The 20,547-nt window shown below is 34.0% G+C and overlaps 1 protein-coding gene across 2 annotated transcripts; it reads left to right on the forward strand.

The window, feature by feature from the left end:
• The first annotated feature begins 4,889 nt into the window (after positions 1-4,889).
• On the forward strand, positions 4,890-17,798 carry LOC140439269 (uncharacterized). 2 transcript variants are annotated; one of them, XR_011950606.1, is made up of 2 exons: positions 4,890-5,119; positions 16,763-17,798. XR_011950606.1 is itself a non-coding variant. In XM_072529082.1 (2 exons), the coding sequence occupies exon 2, from the start codon at positions 14,057-14,059 to the stop codon at positions 15,053-15,055; it is 999 nt and encodes a 332-aa protein (XP_072385183.1). In that variant the 5' UTR covers positions 4,890-5,119; positions 14,043-14,056; the 3' UTR covers positions 15,056-16,756. The 2 variants fall into 2 exon arrangements, 1 of the variants encoding a protein (XP_072385183.1); XM_072529082.1 differs by lacking the exon at positions 16,763-17,798 and adding an exon at positions 14,043-16,756.
• The last annotated feature ends 2,749 nt before the right edge of the window (positions 17,799-20,547 follow it).

Consider the following 20,547-nt stretch of genomic DNA (forward strand, 5'->3'; position numbering starts at 1 on the left):
GATACTTATATCCACAAGAATAGAAAAAGAAGTGAAGAATCAGGCGAGAGCAGTAATTTTAATTAAGGAAGAAGAAGAAATATAGGAAATATGATGACCAATATTTGGATTTTGGATTTACCTGCTTTACTAAAGGGAATAAAGAACTTCCACAATGTGTTGTTTATTAAAAAGTGTTGGCGACTGAAAGTATGCTTCCTAATAAACTAAAACGGATTTCTTAATATTGTTCTGAAGCCATTTTGTTGTGGCATTATAATGTAATTAATATTTAAATAGGAATAAGTCACAATTAAAGGTTAAATTACGTTTATTGACGTTCTAATTTCCACTTCGTAAATCGTTCAATTGAAATTAAAAAAAAAATGAAACGTCAATAAACGTAATTTAACCTTTAATTGTGGCTTATTCCCATTTAAATAGTAATTAAACTGAAACAGCATTTGGAATCAATTCACAGTTATTTACAAGGTAAGCCAAGAGACTTTTTTGTAAGAAAATTGCGAAAGCTAAAACATAAGACCACGGCTTTTGTTTCAAGAGCATCAATTCTTACCAAAGTATTGCTCGCCTCTTACTTGGTAGCTTATTACGTTGCCAAATATAAAAAAACCACATACGATCGCTGAGAAACTGATCTTACCTGCAGCGGTTGATATGGTAACAGTGATGATTGGAGAAAAGGCAGCTAAAGAAATAAAAAAATGTACCTCTTTCAAACAATACAGTTAGTCGCCGTATTCATGACATGGCAGAAGATATTAATGGGCAAATTGTGGGGAAATATACGTGAGGATTTGTTATTTTGCAGAAAAATATGTGAAAGTTATAAAGCTTTGTGTCATACACATATAGAGAGGCCTTAGCAGCAAAGAGAGTTACACCTGAATTAAGTGTTATGGTGGATAGGATTATTAAATTGGTGAACTATATTAAAACACGACCCGTTCAATACTTTTGCATAAACTTTGTAAAGAAATGGGAGCCGAGCACACCTCTTTAATTTATTATTGCATTTCTCGTTGACTGTCCAAAGGCAAAGTACTCGTACGTGTATACGAAATAAGAAATGAACTTTACACATATCTACATACAGAATCACATGATGATGCGCAAAACTTTATTAATTCAGAGTTTATAATAAAATTAGCATACCTCTGTGACATATTTAACAAATTAAATGATCTTAAAAAGTCTTTGTAGGGAAATAATACTCATATCCTGCAATTAGCAGATAAAAGTACTGGGTTTAAGAAGAAGTTAATCTCATGGAAGAAAAAATTAGATTAAGAAATTGACTATTTCCTTGCTTTACAAGGTTGTGACGTTTCAATCAACCAATTAAACGTGACACCAAGCTCTACTTGGTACTTGTCCCCCGTACTATATTATTCCAAAGCGACCTCACTAAATTATAAATATTTTTAGTAGCCGTTCCACCCTGCATAAGCCGATACAAATTTTTATTAGCTCTTTTCAATCATATCACTACAATCATCCTGCCAATGAGACTATAGTCACACAAATTGGTTAGTGTCTTGGCCATATACACCGGAAAGTATCTTTTTCTAGTTTTAGGCCTCTGTTTTTTACTTATTTTCTTTTGTATAGCAGATACGTTCTTTCTTAAAATAAAGCTGAAAACATTTTAACTTTTATTTTTTTACTGTATATATGTACCTATATTACCTTATTTTCTTTAATATCTTATCTTTAATATCAATGCCACGCTGTGATCAGAGATGTTGCTGAGTCGTTTTTCTCTGAATACTCAGCTCTACTTCTGGTCAGGCTTTTCTTTTGGGAGAAAACTGATTTTTGTATGAATTTTTTAGCCACTAATGTGGGGAGCAAGAAATAGCCAACCACACTACCGCGGGGAGCAAGAAATAGCCAACCACACTACTGTGGGGAGCAAGCAATAGTCAACCACACTAATTTGGGAAGCAAACAACAGCCAATCACAGTACCTTGGGGAAACAATCAGCAACCACCCATATTACCTTACATGCACTGATGCATCAGAATATAATTTGAAACCCATTTATCTACATGCGGACAAAAATGATTGCTATAATCTAGACCAACAACCCCCTTAACCCAACCAACAACCACCGACAGCGGCTAACTTCCACAAAGATCGGAACCCTTTCTGGAGAACGGAACGACTCCTTCAAAACGATCTAAAGTTGAGTACTTTTTTATACTTTAATTATTTTATACCAGCAACCGGCAGAATCTGTGAGTCTCAGTTTAAAAATTTTTTTTTGTTTCACATTCATAATTTGAATTTTGTTTATTTTTATTTAAAAAATATATATACCTTTACTATGACTTCGTAAAAATACTCCTAGATCTATTTAACACAATATATAGAACTGGAATACCTAGGGAATGGCTCCGTTCGACCTTTATACTACTGCCAAAAAAGGCAAATACAAGGGAATGCAGCGAATATCGTACGATAGCTTTGATGAGTCATGCTCTAAAACTGTTCCTGAAAATAATCCATAATAGGATCTATAGGAAATTAGACGTAGACATCAGTAACACTCAGATCGGATTCAGAAAAGGTCTGGGTACAAGGGAGGCTCTGTTTGCAATGAACGTTCTCTCACAGAGATGCTTAGACATGAACCAAGAAATTTACACCTACTTTATTGATTTCGAAAAGGCCTTTGACAAAGTACAACATGAACCACTAAGACAAATTCTAATAAAGAAAAATATAGACAGCCGAGATATTCGAATTATATGCAACCTATATTGGAATCAAACAGCAAATGTGAAGGTTGAGGGTAGGCTAACAGAAGAAATTCAAATCCGTCGAGGAGTCCGGCAGGGATGCATCTTGTCGCCACTTGAAGCTATTTGTGAACAAGCACTCGAGGAAGAAGATCTTGGTCTGATAATAAATGGTGAGACGATCAACAATATAAGGTATGCTGACGATACGGTTCTCCTAACGGGAACGCTAGTAGAACTACAACATCTCGTTCAAAGTCTCAATATATACTGTAACAGTTACGGCTTGAAAATTAATTTGAAAAAAACTAAATTTATGGTAATCACGAAATCAAAGAACATCAGAGCTAATCTTGTAATAGACAATACAACCATTGAGCGTGTGTCCTGTTATAAATATCTAGGTGCTTGGATCACAGACGATACTGATCAAACAAAAGAGATTAGATGTAGAATAGAAATCGCTAGATCAGTCTTTAATAGAATGCGCAAACTCTTTTGCAATCGTGATATCAATATAAAGTTACGAATACGAATGCTGCGGTGTTATGTCTTTCTACCCTGTTGTATGGAGTAGAGGCTTGGACACTAAAACAGTTGACCACAAAAAACATCGAAGCTTTCGAGATGTGGTGCTATAGGCGCATTCTCAGAATATCATGGATGGACCGCGTCACTAACACGCAAGTACTCCAAACTTTAGACAAAAGATGCGAAATTCTAAATAAGATAAAAACTAGAAAGATGGAATACTTGGGGCACATTGTGAGAGGGGAAAAGTACGAACTTTTAAGAAATATCATGCAGGGCAAAATTAAGGGCAAAAGAAGTGTGGGAAGAAGAAAAATATCGTGGCTTCGTAATCTACGTGAATGGTTCGGGTGTAGTTCGATTGAACTTTTTAGGCGCGCTGCTAACAAAGTCGCAGTGGCCATGATGATTTCCAATCTCCGCTAGGAGTGGCACGAGAAGAAGAAGATGACTTCGTAAGTTTTTTTTTATTTCCTGTACCTTTCTGAGATTGGTGTGGGGAGAGAATGAACAGGGAACGAACCCAGGGCTGAGTGGTCGGGCAGAGCACCATTCTAATGGATGGAACGAAAGGTGGGCGTTTTTCTCTTGAATATCCATAGGGGTGTTCGAAGAATTTCTTCCCTCATTTCTTCCAGCAGAGTGGTGTTGCTTAACGCCCTGGTCTTAATAAGATTTAGACGTTATAAGGTATTCTACAAGAAAAAAGAAATCCTTGATTCCTCTTTAAAAAATATGTTTACACAACACATGTTATCATTGAGCGAACACTTTGGGAAATATTTTCCGGAAGATATGGAGCAATACGACTGGGTTAGAAACCCTCTCCTGTCATCCACGCCATCGACACGTTCAACAGTGGAAGAAGAGCAACTAACAGAATTGTCCTGTGATTCCAGCCTAAAGCTTCAATACGACAGGAACAAACTGTTTGAATTTTGGAGCTCACTTTCTCATGAATATCATGCCATCAGCACTGCTGCATTAAAATTTTTATTACCATTTGCAACTTTGTACTTGTGCGAAACGAGCTTTTCTGCAGTTGCAGTAATTAAAAACAAGTACAGGTCAATCATAAACTTACAAAACGAAATGAGAGTGGCAAGTTCCAAACTGGAGCCCCGGTTTCATAAGCTGTGCTCAAAAAAGCAGGCGCATCCCTCACATCCACCAGCCAGTTACATAAATAAATATCCCTTTTCATTTGTGTGCCTATGTTTTGATTTCGTTCTTAATTTCTAATAAAAAAATTGGGCGTCACAGTACGAATACGTTTGGGAAGCCCTGAACTAACCCTTTTAGTTAACAAGCCCCGGTCTCTCCTACGTAAAAATATATTACTAAATAAGTATTTATCGCAAAATTGTTGTTTTCATTTATTATACGCCTTAGAATTAAAATTAAATTACATTTTTATAGGTAAATTCAAAAACATTTATAGATCCCAAATTGGATAAAAAGAACATGCTTTAATAATTACGTCTCGACGGAGTTCCCTCTTGACCGCCTTTTAGCTAGAGGCCATGTGTGCCTCTACTTGAATGTGTCGCCGTTTTTTCAATTTTATAATTTTATAATTTGGTCACCCCAATCTACACTAAATTTTTTGGGTGAGCAAATGGATCCTTATCACTACAGTATTAAATAACAAATCAGCACATTGCTTTGTCTGCTTAGGGAGTCTACATCCAAATCGTATTCGATTTCAGTTAAATGTTATTCTACAACTAAGAAATTAGTTGTCAATTAAACCACACCATATAAGTAAATGAATTATTTAGGGAGTACCTATAATTGTTTGGCTGTTTTTAAATACTATTTTAATATAATTTGAACAATTTTGGTAAGTTTATATTATAAATATTAGTTTTAGAGCATAAACTATTAATTTTATTGTGTAATTGTATATTATAGATATTTAATCGAAAATTTTTATTGAACAGTGTTTACAATTAAATAGGAACTCATAATAAATACATGGAAAATATTAAATATTCTTGTTGTAAATAAGAAAATCATGAAAATAGTTTAGACTAAATATGATATCACTAAAATAATAAATATTGGGTTTATAGGTATATAGATTATTATTATCATATTTGATTGTAATGACATTTACATTTTTGACTAAAAAATTTGGACGTTTAGATTTTCACTGCGGAAATTGTTTTTAACCCTTATCCGGGCAACACATTTTACTTACGTAACCGGGCAACTCGGGCCCGTTGGGCCCACCACTGTTCTTGAATGTACAATTCATATTTACCCATCTACTTCTAATAATTTTTTTTTATTTTTTATTAAAGTTAAATTTAAATTGTCTAGATTAAAAAATAGGTGCTACTATGTATGCGGTCTACTTTGAGGGTGCGATCTACCTGAAGGATTTGCACAAAATAATGAAATACAAGAAAATTTTTGTAAGAAAACATATAAGTAATAAACATTTGGAGACTCAAATAAAGACTTAGTTAATAAATAAATAAAAACTTTTGTAAATATACCAAGCGATTTTATTTGAAAAGAGGGGTTGCCCTGGAAAAAGATTACGGTGTTGTTGCCTTTCATTATTATATGAAAACCCTTCTTAGAAAAGATTATGGTAATTAGCAGCTCATGTATAAAGTACCGATAAAAACAATCTTTACAAAATGAATAAAAAGCATAAGTCAAAAGAGTATTATTATTTTACTTTTACAAATTAATACTTTGTCATATCAATTTACTATTTTAGTTGGGACTAAGCCACAAGATTAGCTTATTCCCAACTAGAATAGCAAATTAATATGACAAATTAAATTAACATTAAGTATTGGGTTAAAACAAAACAATAAAATAAAAAAAACTATAGATTAGTCATTTATTTTTCTTTATTGCAATATTTACAAACTTTTTTAATTATACAATGATCGTTACACACATTTCTACTGCATATTTCACAAATTTGTTTTTGTTTCCTATCCTTTTTTGTTGGGCACATGTGACACCTTTTCCTTGTTAAAACTGGAGATTTTTCTAGTTTTTGCTTTTTATTGTCTGGTTCAACTTCCTATAAGCATTTTTCAATACACTGTTTTGTTTCCCATTGTAGTCCCCTTGATTTCCTTCTCAAAATTTGAGGCCACACTAGTTGTTCTGCTGTCGTAAGAAACCAATCTTCGCTTTTTATTTTTGTTTTCTTTCCACTTTGAATGTAAATTTGTCCAAGTAATAAATGAGGCTACCCCAGCCACGTCTAAAATATTCATAAAAAATACAAAAGGCCAACGGTTAGTTCATCTTTTGCACCAATGGCGCACCCTGAATTTGTCTGAGGGAGGGGTTTGAATTTTTTTTATGCTACCTCCATTTTGAGTCCCTAAAATTTAGGTTTTAGTTTAATTTAAAGTACTAAAGATAGCAGTGCCAAAGCTTCAGGTATCTATTATCCTGCCTACACCAACTAAAACAAACCCCTCTTACTTGTGCGCAGTTGACTGTCGCATGTAGCGTACTCCGAAAGTGGGGTGGCCGCTGTAAGGCTGACGACATTTTTGGAACACGCCCTTCTCTTATCTAGATCTTATCTATTGTTATGAAGCTATTTTCTTGTAGAATTTTAAAGTAATTACTATTTTAATGGGAATACGCCACAATTGAAGGTTAAAATAAGTTTATTGACGTTTGACATTAATCCAGCTTGTAAATACAATACATTTTGGATACGGCTATCGCCGTATTCCCGTTCTCCTTCGTCAATCCTCCCGGTCCAAGGCATCCTTCTCCAAACCTCTGGATTCCATCGCTCTTCTAATTCCTTCATTCCATGAGCATAGGTGCAAAATTTGCACATATATTTATGAACCATTTGGTCTAGCGTATCGATACCACATTTGGTACTATTATAATAGAGTATCATATCTGGTTTTTTGTCAACATCATCTGCACAATAAGCATGGTGATGCATGGTAGACAGGACTAGGACACTTTTTTGTTTTGTCGGAACGTAAAAAACAAGAGATGCTTTTGGAGTTAATCCGAAAATTGAAGATTTCTCTAAACGGTTCTTGTTTGGTAAAAACTCCCGAGGAACAAATCTCTTTATTTTTTTCCACTGTACACACAAGAGCTAGTGAATTTGCCAGTAATTCATGTGCAAGAGCAAGATCAGTGAAATAGTTATCGCAAGTCACATTCCTCTTGGAATTATATGAGGATAAATTGATATTAAACTAGCTTTTGATAGATGGCGCCACTTGATACCGAATTGGTTTCGGTGTTGACATTTGCCATTCATGACATGACGTCTGTCAAAATTTTAAGTTTTAAAAACAATTAGTTTGGTTTTTACAGCCGTCAAAAGCAAGCAAATTTTGTGTTTTCGGAGAAATGGAAAAAGTCGAGTATAGTTCGGTGATTAGGTTCCTCCACAAAAAGGGTAAAACGAATGTGCAAATTAAAGCCGACCTGGACGAAGTTTATGGTGAGGTTGCACCTTCGTTAGCAACAGTAAAATTTTGGAAAGCTGAATTTGTTCGTGGTCGTACGAGTGTTTTTGATGATGGGCGTCCCGGGAGACCAAATGAAGTCACCACGCCGGAAATGATCAACAAAGTCCATGACATGATTATGGCAGATCGTCGAATTAAGCTCCGCGAGTTAATAGAGGTCCTAGACATTTCCTACGAACGCGTACATAACATCATTCACCATCATTTGGACATGAAAAAGCTATCCGCGCGATGGGTGCCGCGTTTGCTGACAATCAACCAAATGAAAAAACGTGTGACCACTTCGGAGACGCTTTTGGTGATGATACGGCGCGATCCGAAGGATTTTTTTCGCCGATTTATCACCGTTAATGAAACTTGGGTGCATTATTACACACCGGAAACCAAAGAACAGTCGAAACAGTGGCGCAAACGCGGCGAAGGGGCGCCGAAGAAGGCAAAGAGTGCACGTTAGGCCGGAAAAGTGATGGCGACTGTTTTCTGGGATGCGAAAATCATCATTATCTACATCGACTACTTGGAAAAAGGGAAAACAAACAATGGTGAGTACTATGCAGCATTATTAGATCGATTCGATGCCGAATTGCGTCGAAAACGCCGCGGTTTGGAACGCAAAAAAGTTCTCTTTCACCAAGACAATGCACCAGCTCACCGATCGGCCGTCGCCATGGCAAAATTACTCGAATTGGGCTATGAGTTGGTTGAACACCCACCGTATAAGTCGACGCTGAAACTTAGGCCTATTATGAAGAGTTCGAGTAAAAGTACTATTCGGAAAAAAAATTGGAACATCGTCTTACTAAGTGTATCGAGCTAAAAGGGGACTATGTTGAGAAATAAATCGAGTTAATTCCAAAAAACTTGTTTTTTCTATCAAAGGCTAGTTTTATATCAATCCACCCTCGTAATAAGGCTCAACCAGTTGCTTTACAACTTGAGATGCAAGACCTTTAGCTACTGTGTTTTCGTTTTTTCCTGTATATAGTATTCCACCTAAAGGGTAATATGTTTCCGAGAAAAGAAGAAAAATATTTTCATACCTCGATACGGAACAAGTTGCTTATATGCCGTTATGTTTTTTCCTGGTAAATAGTATTGCTGAAAGTTTTGGTTGACTTGATTCCACACATCACATATTGCTGCTATTTTGTTGTTCCTTCTTAGTTCAGACCTCGTGTCCTTAACGTCAAATCGAAAAAATCTTAGCAAATTTTTGAATTGTTTTAACCCCATGGTAGCTTTAAATATAGTAGGTCCATAAAACTTTATATATATATATATATATATATATATATATATATATATATATATATATATATAATCGAACACCTCTCTACCCTAAGGTGTAAGGTAAATACAAATACGAGTACAGATATACATTACATCTCAAATCCAATGAAAATACAGAATTTTTTTTTTTATTCTATTCTATTCTGTGCACGAATTTTGTCCATTCTTTCTTGTTTTTTGCCTTATTTTGAGCTTTTGACCGTTCTATTCCCCTACTTTTCAAAATCTGCCCTACTTCGTCATCCCAGGTTTTCCGTGGTCTGCCTCTGGTTTTAAACCTCTTCACTTTAGCCTTTAGCCACTAATAGAATTATATTATCGTAAATTATAAACCTAAAACAGTCTCGTTCAATGCAAAGGGTCACTGTGCATTTTGAGCAACTCCACCTAGCTTTTTTGTGACACTGGGTACACCGTCGTTGTTGATCTATTTTTTTCTTTGGAAAATGACCTCCCTCATGACGTCGTACAGTTGGTGGTAATTGCGCAGCAGGTCGGTTTTTCGGTTTGTCGATATTTTATTGCAAGGTAAATAAGAGTGCACTATAATTCGATCAAACTCTAAAATCTCCAGGCATTGACAACAGTCATGTTGATCATGTTTGTAAACAGCACCCACCACCATTTTTTACCTCTAAATCCTGTAGTTGCTTACGGCCTGGTCGAGTTGATTTAGGCCACCCATGCATTTATAATACATACTGAAAATATGTGGCTGTTGCACATCTACTTTCTGTTGGGCTACTGATGACCAGCGCTTGACCGTACTAATAGGTTGCAGTTTGTCATAGTTGGTAACAATTGAGACAGTGTTCTACCACCTAATAAAAAAAGCGCTGACTCACTATCATAATAGTGTTTAAAAGATCGTCTCTGTTTCTTTTTGAATATTTGTACTTTTGTCATCGGACATTTTTGAGTTCGGTTTTCTCTTATCGTACCAGTGGCACGATAACCTTCATGTCTTAGCATTTTTAGTAAACCATGGCTACTAAAATAGTTGTCGAAGAAAATTACATGATCAGAGGGCACTATAACAATTTTGAGAAGATCAAGAACTGCCCGAGATCCTAAGGGTAAATCGTAAACTTGAGGATTTCCTGTAGCACCACAATAATTATCAAAGGCATAACAATATCCTGTGGAACTGTACAGCATCCAGTGCTTATAACCAAAGCGCACTGGTTTTCCCTTTATATATTGTTTACTGGATTGCCGACCATAAAATTTTACCATGGCTTCGTCGATTGACAAGTTTTCATGTAAAACGTCCCACTGTTGAAATCTTTGATTTAAAAGAGACATTAGTGGGCGCAAATTAGCAATTTTATCATGGGTATCCAGATGATCGTTACTTACTAAGTGAATATACCTTTCGATTTCCTGGAATCGGTTCTTTGACATAATTTTTGCGACCACAGGAACTCCAAGATCTTCATCACGACTTCAATAATTACGTTCGCTTCGTAGTTTATGATAGCCTGTTAGGAGTAAAATTGCCACAAAAATTTTGAGATCAGCTTTTGAAACAAAGAAGACGTGTCTATTTTTTTGTGATAAATTATACAAATTTGTTTGATGAACCAAATGGTCTAAAATTTTGTCATCGAACAACTTTTTAAATATTTAAACTGGAATACAGTTTTCCGATGATTCATTTTTTAGAATTTCCCAACTGTCAGCCCAACCGGAAGTTGCTGGCATACTAGTGTCAACAAAATTTTTAGTCCATTTTTGACTGATCTTTAATTTTTTGGTCTGTTTTGATTTCAAGTTGTTTAACCTTTCAGACAGCGGCAAGCTGTCTTCCTCCTCACTTTCTTCTTCACCATTGCTGTTTATGCAACTATATTTCAAGCGACTACGTCTGTAGGAAATATATTTTCGACATCTTCTAAATCATTTTCTTCCAAGTCCTCTTCATCGGTCTGTAGGTCAGCATCGGGCGGTATAATAACAATGTCTACTTCATGTTCAATATTTGCTGTAGCAAATCTTTTAAAGCAGAGTCTAAATGACGATACTTACTTACATAAAACCTTTTTGGAGATATTGGTGCTAAATGTTCTGGTTGCACAACAAACTGAAATAAAAATAGGTATTGCAAAAATGATCACATGTATTTTATATAGACTACTTCCGCCCAGTGGCCTCAAACGAGGACACCTAACTTACCTAATTTATGTAATCTACAATTTCAGTAAACTTGATAAAATTTGTTGAAAATACAATAACTTACACTCACAACTACACGTTTGAGTATAATAAGCACTGCTAACAAATGAAATTTTAATTTTATTTGTCTTGTGGTAAAAGCCACCATGTGTACCGCTCTTCCAGACAAAGGCGTAACCTTGCTTTCAAAGTTGTACCTGCTGTTGCTTTGGTCGAACTGATAACTATCAGCGCTATAAGATAAGAAGAAAACAATGTAAACTAACACTCTGTCGTAGTGAACGCTTGCTATTTCTCGACAGAAGGCGCTACAGTGACATTTTGTTTACTACTGTCAAACTGTATTGTTAATACTGTCAAACTTTACATCAAATTTGCAAGGCGCTTGTTATGTTAATCTACATTTTTTGGTTTTGGTAAAACTGATACAACGTCTGACCTTGCTACTGTAGCAATATCTTCAACTAAAGGAAAAATACAAATTTCAAATTTCACTAATACAAAACTATCAATGACAATTTTGGTACTAGCATCAATACGATAATCATCTTCCAACTGTAAATTTTCACATTCATCGCCAGAAGAATCATCCACATTGATTAGTTCTTCACTCTCCTTAGATGAAGTGATATCACTTTGTTTATTTTTTTTCTGTTTTCGTGCTGTAGATTTTCTTGTTTTCACATCTTTTCTCTTTTCTGCTTTTGAAAATCCTTTAAACTCGTGAGTGAAGATGAACATAAGTACTTGAATTCGCAGATGATACTATTGACTTTGAGCTTTGAGACATTATTAGTTTTTCAGCTGTTCTTGCTGGCAATACTACTTGAGATTTTGGTGTCTTCGATGAGGATGGTATAACTTGGAAACCACAATAGACTTTTTGTCGGCTCTGGTTGTGAAGTCAGCTTCAGAAAAAATATCTCTATTAAAGGGAAAAGTTCCCGTTTTATTAAAACCTGACAGAATATTAGTAGATGTTACCTTTAATATACCTATCTGGTATATTGAAGTAGGTTTACTAGGATGGCTCAGGAGCAATGAGTCTATAGCGGCATTTTAATACGCTTTAAGGGATCAAGTATTATAACACCATTATCCTTTGCCAGTTCAACAACGTGATATATGACTCTCGTGATTGTCGTATATCAGTATAGAAGGGTTTTCAATTGAACTGATGCTAAACTTGATGAAGTGTTTTATAACATCGACCAACAGCTCGCTATTTATTCATCCACTTGGATGTGCTCCATCCAGTATGCCAGGTGGAGCTCCTTGTGTCATATGCTTAGTAAATATTATTATTTACCTAAAAAAAACCATGTTAGGGGCCAGAAATGTAGTATTCGCATATATAACGACACATTATGTGGTAATAAGAATACCCCTTCCACCGCTAGTACAACTATTCAGCTGTTTTACACCTTTCTCCGCCAAGACCTTTTCTTTAGGTTTCTGCACTGTTGTACTAGTCTTTCATCACTTTGACTCCTATAGCTGGAGTATTCCAAAGTGTCAATCCTGCAAAGACATTATATACCATTTACAACAGCGACTTTCCTAACCATAGACGGACTAACACAACGACAATACTTTACACAAGCGACATTGCTCTCGTATCTACATTACGAGTCCTGATCTAAGAGCAACTCTAGATAAAGTAAGACGAAGAGTTAACCTCCTCAATGTTTTATGGGGCCAATTCAGACAAATTCAAGCTAAATCACTAATCACAATACAAAACGTGTATACGTCCCCTTATTGACTGTAGAGCAAACATTTAATCTGTACTTAGTCACGATTCGCACTTATTCCACTAACTTTGGGAAGTATTGTTGTACGTATAGCAAAGTACAAACAAGAGGAGACTTTTTCTCCTGTCAAATACACAAATTAACAAATTTTTCAACCATACACTAGAGGTTTTCATCTTTGACCACGAGTTAACCAAAAAAATCATCCGTCACCGAAATATCCGAGCCCTAAACATCCTAAAAGCTGCCTACACATCTTTCGGCAATGTATTCGTTAGTTACCTGAGAAACAAACTTCTTCACTTTCCTAAACACATTGCTGACCTCTCTCAGTGCCAAACTACCTGACTTACAGAAAAATCCTGAAGGAAATTCTACTTTTTTAACGTCATAGGTAATAAACTTACTTCTAGCTTTCCACATGGATAGGAAGCCGCGTGCATTTTTATACCTGTATGCCCTCTGTTTTCTACTCTTCATACCTCTTCCGTAGAACACCGGAACAACCGCCACCAGTCATAAAAAAGCAAAGCATCGGTGCCTACATCTTTCATGCAAAATACGCGTCCTAAAAAAATCAAACTGGGATCTCCTTAAAGCAAGCACACCCACCATAGAACACACGCAAAAACAAAATAGAGAATCAAAAACAAAATAGAGAAAAACAAAATACTTATCTGTACTTAATAAAATAATGCTTGGACTTGCGTTTGGGCTAAACTCAAAAAGAATAATTTTTCTGTTACTGAGTCTTGTTATATTGGCTCGATATTTTAAAAGTATCACCTTCGGAGAAAATTAACTTGGAGACTTTTTAATTCAGAATGAACCAAAAACACAAACAAATAGTACAGGGAATTGGTTGGGCAAAAAAAAGTTGATTTTTGCAATTGGATCAAATAAATTGAGGTTATCGCCTTATCCGCATATTCACAGCTAGTTATTTTAATTAATTAATTAATTAATAATGATTAATTTATACTCGGATTTTAATGATTCCGAAATTACTTTTTAATTTTGTATAAAAATTAAAACTGGTTTCAATAATTTATTTTAGGCACTTTATCTAAAATGGCTACACCTTTATCAAACCTCAGCTATGACGAGCCAATAGATAACGTATTTGATGATGAATTTGATGAAGCTGATTTCCAAAGATTCATCATATGGATGGAAACAGTTACTCCTTTTATAATGATTACACAAGTCATTAAATCCTTTTTAATTTTGGGCGTACTTGGAATAAATATTTATTTTATAGCAATAATTTGTAAAAACAAAAATTTAAAAACAATCAAAGCAAATAGGTACTTAATGCACTGTTCTATATTTAATCTCTTTATGTGGATGACGGAACCAATTTATGCAAATATAATGACAGTTCTTAGATTATATCCATATTTAGGTTGGAGAATGTACTGTGTTGAAAGGGAGTTTGAGACTACTGGAATGATTGGTATGTTTTTGTGTATGTTAGGTATTGGTATAGAATGGCTTTTGGTGGTAAACAAGATCAACATGAAACCTTTTACACAACGGCTTTATGATAGTTCTATCCTTATTATTTATTTGCTGTGTATTATCAAAATGATTATGGACTATATTGTTTGCAATAGTGCATATTATATTCGCTATAATTTTATAGAACACGTTTTACTTTTTGCTTTGTTTGTATTTGTAATTTACTGTAATATTAAAAAGAAGAAGTTGAAAGCCAAAAATTCGTACTTGTTATCTGTAATAAACGTGTTTGTATTTTCTTGGATTCCCGTGTATTGTTACGACATTTTACTACCAGAATCGAGATCTTATGTTACCATAAATGTCATTTTAAGGGTAACCAAGTTTATACCAGAGTATTTAGCGTACGGAAGCCCCATTGTAATTTTTATTTGGTTGGGCAGAATAAACAAATATTTTAAAGCTGCCTATCAAAAATCATGCAGCTGTTGCACTTGCTGCAGGGTAATCATCGAGTACAGCGGCGGTGATGAAACTTTTGTGGATTCTGGGGAAATTGAACCTATGGAAAATGTTGAAAATATGTCCAATAATGCAACACTTTTGTAAACATAATATTATACAATAAATTTTATTTGCTAAAATTAATGTCCTCTCTGTATCTCTATAATCTTCTTCTTCTTTCTTGGATCTATAACTCTAAGTGAGTCTTAGCTGCGTTTACTATTTTTCTCCACTCTTGTCGGTCTTGTGCATCAAGACTTGTGCATGCTATACAACAAATTCACACTTTTGAGATAATTGAGGGTAAAGTTAATCGGTTATATAAATTTCTAAATTTCTAAAGTAACATAAATACATTTTGGGGTTTTTGTATAGGAGAAACTAAAATAATTCAGGTAAAATAAAGCAAAAAAAAAATTATTTCAAAATTAGCTATATTTTTAAAGAAAAAAGAAAAAAAATGTTGTATAGGCGTTTTTCGCACTAACAAAACTAAAAAATATTTTGACCGGAAAAAAAAAGTATTACTCCGTCTCTTCCTCTTCCTCTTGAATCTATGCTAGACCTGTATCTATATGATTGGTACACTTGAGAGTTTTAAAATAATCGTGGTGGATAGGAGACGCGTACTTCAACACGTACAACAATGATATTAGATCTTTCTTTTTCTCTACTGTTACCCCTCTTCCAATATGCCCAACTTATAGTGAAAGGAAAAATCGAGGGAAAGAGAGGCCTAGGAAGGAAAAGACTATCGTGGCTTAGAAACATCCGACAATGGACAGGGCCAATGAGGATGGTAGAAAAATAGGCGCAGCAAACTGGCAACAGTTGGCAATGGATAGAACTGACTAGCGTAATAGACTTGGAAAGGTCGAGGCTCTTTTATAGGGCTGTAGCACCAATGATGATGATGATGATATGATATGTTTTTGTTTTCAGCAAAATTAAAGCAAACTATGCTATTGTTAGAAAAAAATGTTAGCGACCTTTCAGTAGACTATTGAATGATTTGTATTTTAAATAGGTATCCTATTTTTTATCACAAGGAGTTTAAAAAATGCTTGAAAAAAGAAAAAATATATCGATTTTTTGCGAACTAGCCTTGTGTCGGTACTTTTCTTAAACATAATCTCCAATTTTAAAATCTTTGTTTGTACCACCGTGTAAATTTTTAAAATAAAATAAAAAATAATACGTATGTACTTACGGTATTGCCACAACATGAGCAATAAACTTTATTCATATCCATAGATAGCGCTTTGTGAGGTTTTATCCAAGTTGAAACATTGCTTATTTTCGGCATTTTCAAAGCACAATAATTATTCAAAATTAGAAATACACGTTGTTTACGTCTCCAATTTTACAACAAAAGAGAAACCAAGCGAAAATGGACCGTCAAAATAAAAATTTTTACTTAGAGACATAAACTGGCAAACACAAACCCTTAATTCCAGGACAAAACGTGACAAAACTATAAGCCGCTGTCTTTTATTAGTTACTATACCAAGAATTTGAATACCAAGTGATTATAAAACAAAATTAAGTATTGGCATTTTCATGCTATCTGTAAATTTGAATATAAAAATATATAGTTAACACCAAATTTTCAAATTATATGCATTTTATGCTCACTTTTATAAAAATATGTAAAATTTGACATTTGACAATTTGCATATTTGCCTAAATCTACTAATGAGCCTTATCTGCATAGGCACAATTTGTCATTCTAATTAATTTTTAATTACTCAGATTTAATGATTCGGAAATTATTTTTAAATTGTATAAACTAGTTTCAATAATTTATTTTAGGCACTTTATCTAAAATGGCTACACCTTTATCAAACTTCAGCTATGACGAGCCGTATGACGATAACGTATTTGAAGATGATGATGAAGCTGAGTACGAAAGATTCTACAGATGGATGACAAAGGCTTCTGTTTTTTTCATGATTACAGATATCACTAAATTCTTTTTGATTTTAGGCGCGCTTGTAATACTTATTTATTTTATAGTGATTGTTTGTAGAAACAAAAATTTAAAAACAATCAAAGCAAATAGGTACTTAATGCATTGTTGTATATTTAATATCTTTATGTGGTTGACGGAGCCAGTATATGCAATTATAATGTCACTGTTTAGATTATATTCTTATTTCGGTTGGGGAATGTACTGTGTTCAAAGGGAGTTTGAGACAACCAGTGTGATTGGTATGTTTTTGTGTACGTTCGGTGTTGGTTTAGAATATCTTTTAGCGGTAAATAAAACAAACATGAAACCTTTTATACAAAAGGTTTATGACCATTCTATTCTTATTATTTATTTGCTCTGTATTATCAAAACTATTATTGACTATATTGTTTGCTCCCGTACATATGATATTTCATACAATTATATAGACCACGTTATACTTTTTGCTTTACTTGTATTCGTTATTTATTGCAACATTAAAAAGAAAGATTTGAAAGCCAAAAATACTTACTTGATATCTGTAATAAACTTGTTCATTTTCTCTTGGATTCCTCTGTATTGTTATGACATTTTAGAAGAGTTTACGGGAAGTAATTTTACCATGAGATTCATTTTAAGGATAACCTCTTTTATACCAGAGTATTTAGCGTACGGAAGCCCCATTCTAGTTTTTATTTGGTTGGGCAGAATAAACAAATATTTTAGAGTTGCTTATCGAAAATCATGCAGCTGTTGCAAGTGCTGTAGGGCAATAACCGATTATAGCGGCGACGATGAAACCTTTGAAGATTCTGAGGAAAGTGAACATGTGGAAAATGTAGAAAATATGTCTAATAATGCAGCAGTTTTGTAAACATATACAATAAATTTTATTCAATAAAACTAATGTCTTTTTCTGTGTCTCTATAATCCCTCCAAAACATTTTTTTAGATCTCCTCATCTTCCTTTTGCTTTATTTGACTGCATAACGTTGTTATGAACCTAAAAGTGCAAAGAAAAACAAGAGTATTGTACACGTTAATATGCTCATAGCTTCTCCATAGATTCTGACTTAATGTTAAATATTAACTAAAGTTTATTCGTTTACCAAATTCCCATCAGTAAACATGAGCACGTGTTGATATTCGCCGTCTCATTCGTCAAGAGGCTATAAAATAAAATTTATTACCGTAAGCGAGACAGATTCTCATGTTACAGATCCCAACTTGCCATCATTTTAAATTCTAATTGTATCGTGTTGATTTTTAAGTTAATCGTTAATATTGTGTTATATTTATGTTATAGTTATTGTTAAGTTATTTACTGGTCGTGTTATTTTTTAGAGTTTAGTTTAATTGTGATATAATGATTAAATTTCAAGAAATTCTTACACTAACAGTTTCAAAAGTAAATATTTTTAAAAATCATTTGATACATAGGTCGTACATCAGTACGACCCTGTTTGGCTTACACGTGGTTCTATCGACGATTGGGAATTTGTAGAATGAATAGGGTTTAAAAGTGAAGTTATTCTCAAATGGTCGTAACAATTTTTAAACAAATTATTATTAATTCGTAGAAGTTTGTATATGCCAAATGTTCTTCTACCTACTAATAATTCTTTATTCAATACATTTAATATTCCTTTGCATAAACGCTTTTTTTTAAGTGTATGATTTTTTTTCTTAAGGATCATTATTACAATGAAAGCTACTGTACTACATAATTATAACTTCTTTTTCGACATCATTATTTGCCTATGTGTTTTGTTTACTCTAATCATAAAACAAACTTCATTGTTACGTTATCAATGCAAAATTAGTAGAGCGTATGCCTAGCCGAAAATATTAAAGATCTTCAGAGACTGGTGACCAGAATTCCGGAGTATGGAAAAGACTACGGTCTAACAATAAACGTCAAGAAGACGAAATTTATGAGAATATCGAAAACTCAAAGTAATAACGAAAATCTTCTAATAAACGGAACCAACGTCGAACAAGTGGACAAATATGCATATCTGGGAACAATGATTAGCTCCACAAATGATTACATTCGGGAGATCAAAATCAGAATAGAAAAGGCTAGAGCAAATTTCAACAAAATGAGAAGAGTGCTATGTACAAGGGATTTTAAATTGGAACTAAGAGTTAGGTTGGCGAGGTGCTATATTTTTTCGACTTTGTTTTATGGAATGGAATCGTGGACCTTGAATGCGACATCAATGAAAAAACTGGAATCATTCGAGCTGTGGGTGTATAGAAAAATTCTGAAAATATCATGGACAGAACACGTCACAAACAAAGAGATTCTGAGAAGGATGAATAAAGAAATAGAAATTTTAAACACAATTAAAACAAGAAAATTGGAATATCTCGGACATATTACACGTGGAGAGAAATACACCTTGCTCCAACTAATTATCCAGGGAAAGATCCAAGGAAAGAGAAGCATAGGGAGGCGTAGAATGTCATGGCTGCCCAACCTGAGAGAGTGGTACGGATGTACATCAAATGAATTTTCAGAGCAGCCGTCTTAAAAGTCCGAATAGCTATGATGATTGCCGACCTCCGCCGCGGAGATGGCCCTTGAAGAAGAAGATGCCTACATGCTAATTAAAATTAAGATAGTTGCAAACACAAACCCACATTTTTCATACTAAATCTGTAATTGTGACTTTAACTAATTCTTTAAACGTGACGTATATCCCCTACCGTCAGCTGCACAGAACGGATAGCTATGTTATTTTGTAGGTTGATTACTGTGACAAGTAGAGTTCAAAATATCAATAAATAAATATTTTTAATTTCGAAAACGAAGCGTAGTTTGGATATTAGCTTTAAGTTCGCCACCTTACCCCCTTTCTTACCTATAGTTTTAATATATTTATCGTTGAAACGTATCTTTGGTGTAATTGTAGTACATACATTATGTAATTTCAGTGTGATACGACTGATGTTTGTTTTGTTTTTCGTTGTTTGAACTCCTCCGCGAATTATATCACTTCTTTATGCGTTATACAGTTTTAGTTTACTATCGGCACTACATTTTTGCAAATGCATCCTTCTTATCGCTGCAGTATCAAATAACAAATCAGCACATTGCTTTGCCCATATAGGGTGTCTGCATTCAATTCGTATTCTATTTCAGTTAAATGTTATTATATAACTAAGAAATTAGTTTGCAATTGAGCCATATCCTATAAGCAAATTAATCATTTAGCAAGTGCATTTAGCAATTCACTGCTTTAACATAATTTGAAGAAATTTGGTAAGTTTATAATTATATAAATATTAGTTTCAAAGCATACAATATTATTTTTATTGTATATTTTTATATTATAAACATTAATCGAAAACTTTTATTTTATTATAAATAACAGTTGCATTTAAATACTCGATGATTTAAATAGTATTAAAATTATAATACGTTAAAAGCATAGAATACATTAAATATTAATGCTCTTCTTCTTTTTCTTCTTCTTGTTCTTTTTCTGTAGTCATTACTCTATCTGGTTTTCAATATTCCTCCAGTAAGTTATCGTTCCATCGTCTACGTGGTCTTCCTACTGATCGTCTTCCTATTGGGAAACTGTCTCTTGTCGTCTTTACTACTTACTCCATTTATTATTCATTTGGCTTATATGAT

The sequence above is a fragment of the Diabrotica undecimpunctata genome, chromosome 4 (assembly GCF_040954645.1).
Source record: "Diabrotica undecimpunctata isolate CICGRU chromosome 4, icDiaUnde3, whole genome shotgun sequence".
In the NCBI taxonomy this organism is placed as follows: Eukaryota; Metazoa; Arthropoda; class Insecta; order Coleoptera; family Chrysomelidae; genus Diabrotica; species Diabrotica undecimpunctata.

Coding starts and splice junctions, on each gene's coding strand:
- LOC140439269 (XM_072529082.1), top strand. CDS start 14,057: ATGGCTACACCTTTATCAAACCTCAGCTATGACGAGCCAATAGATAAC.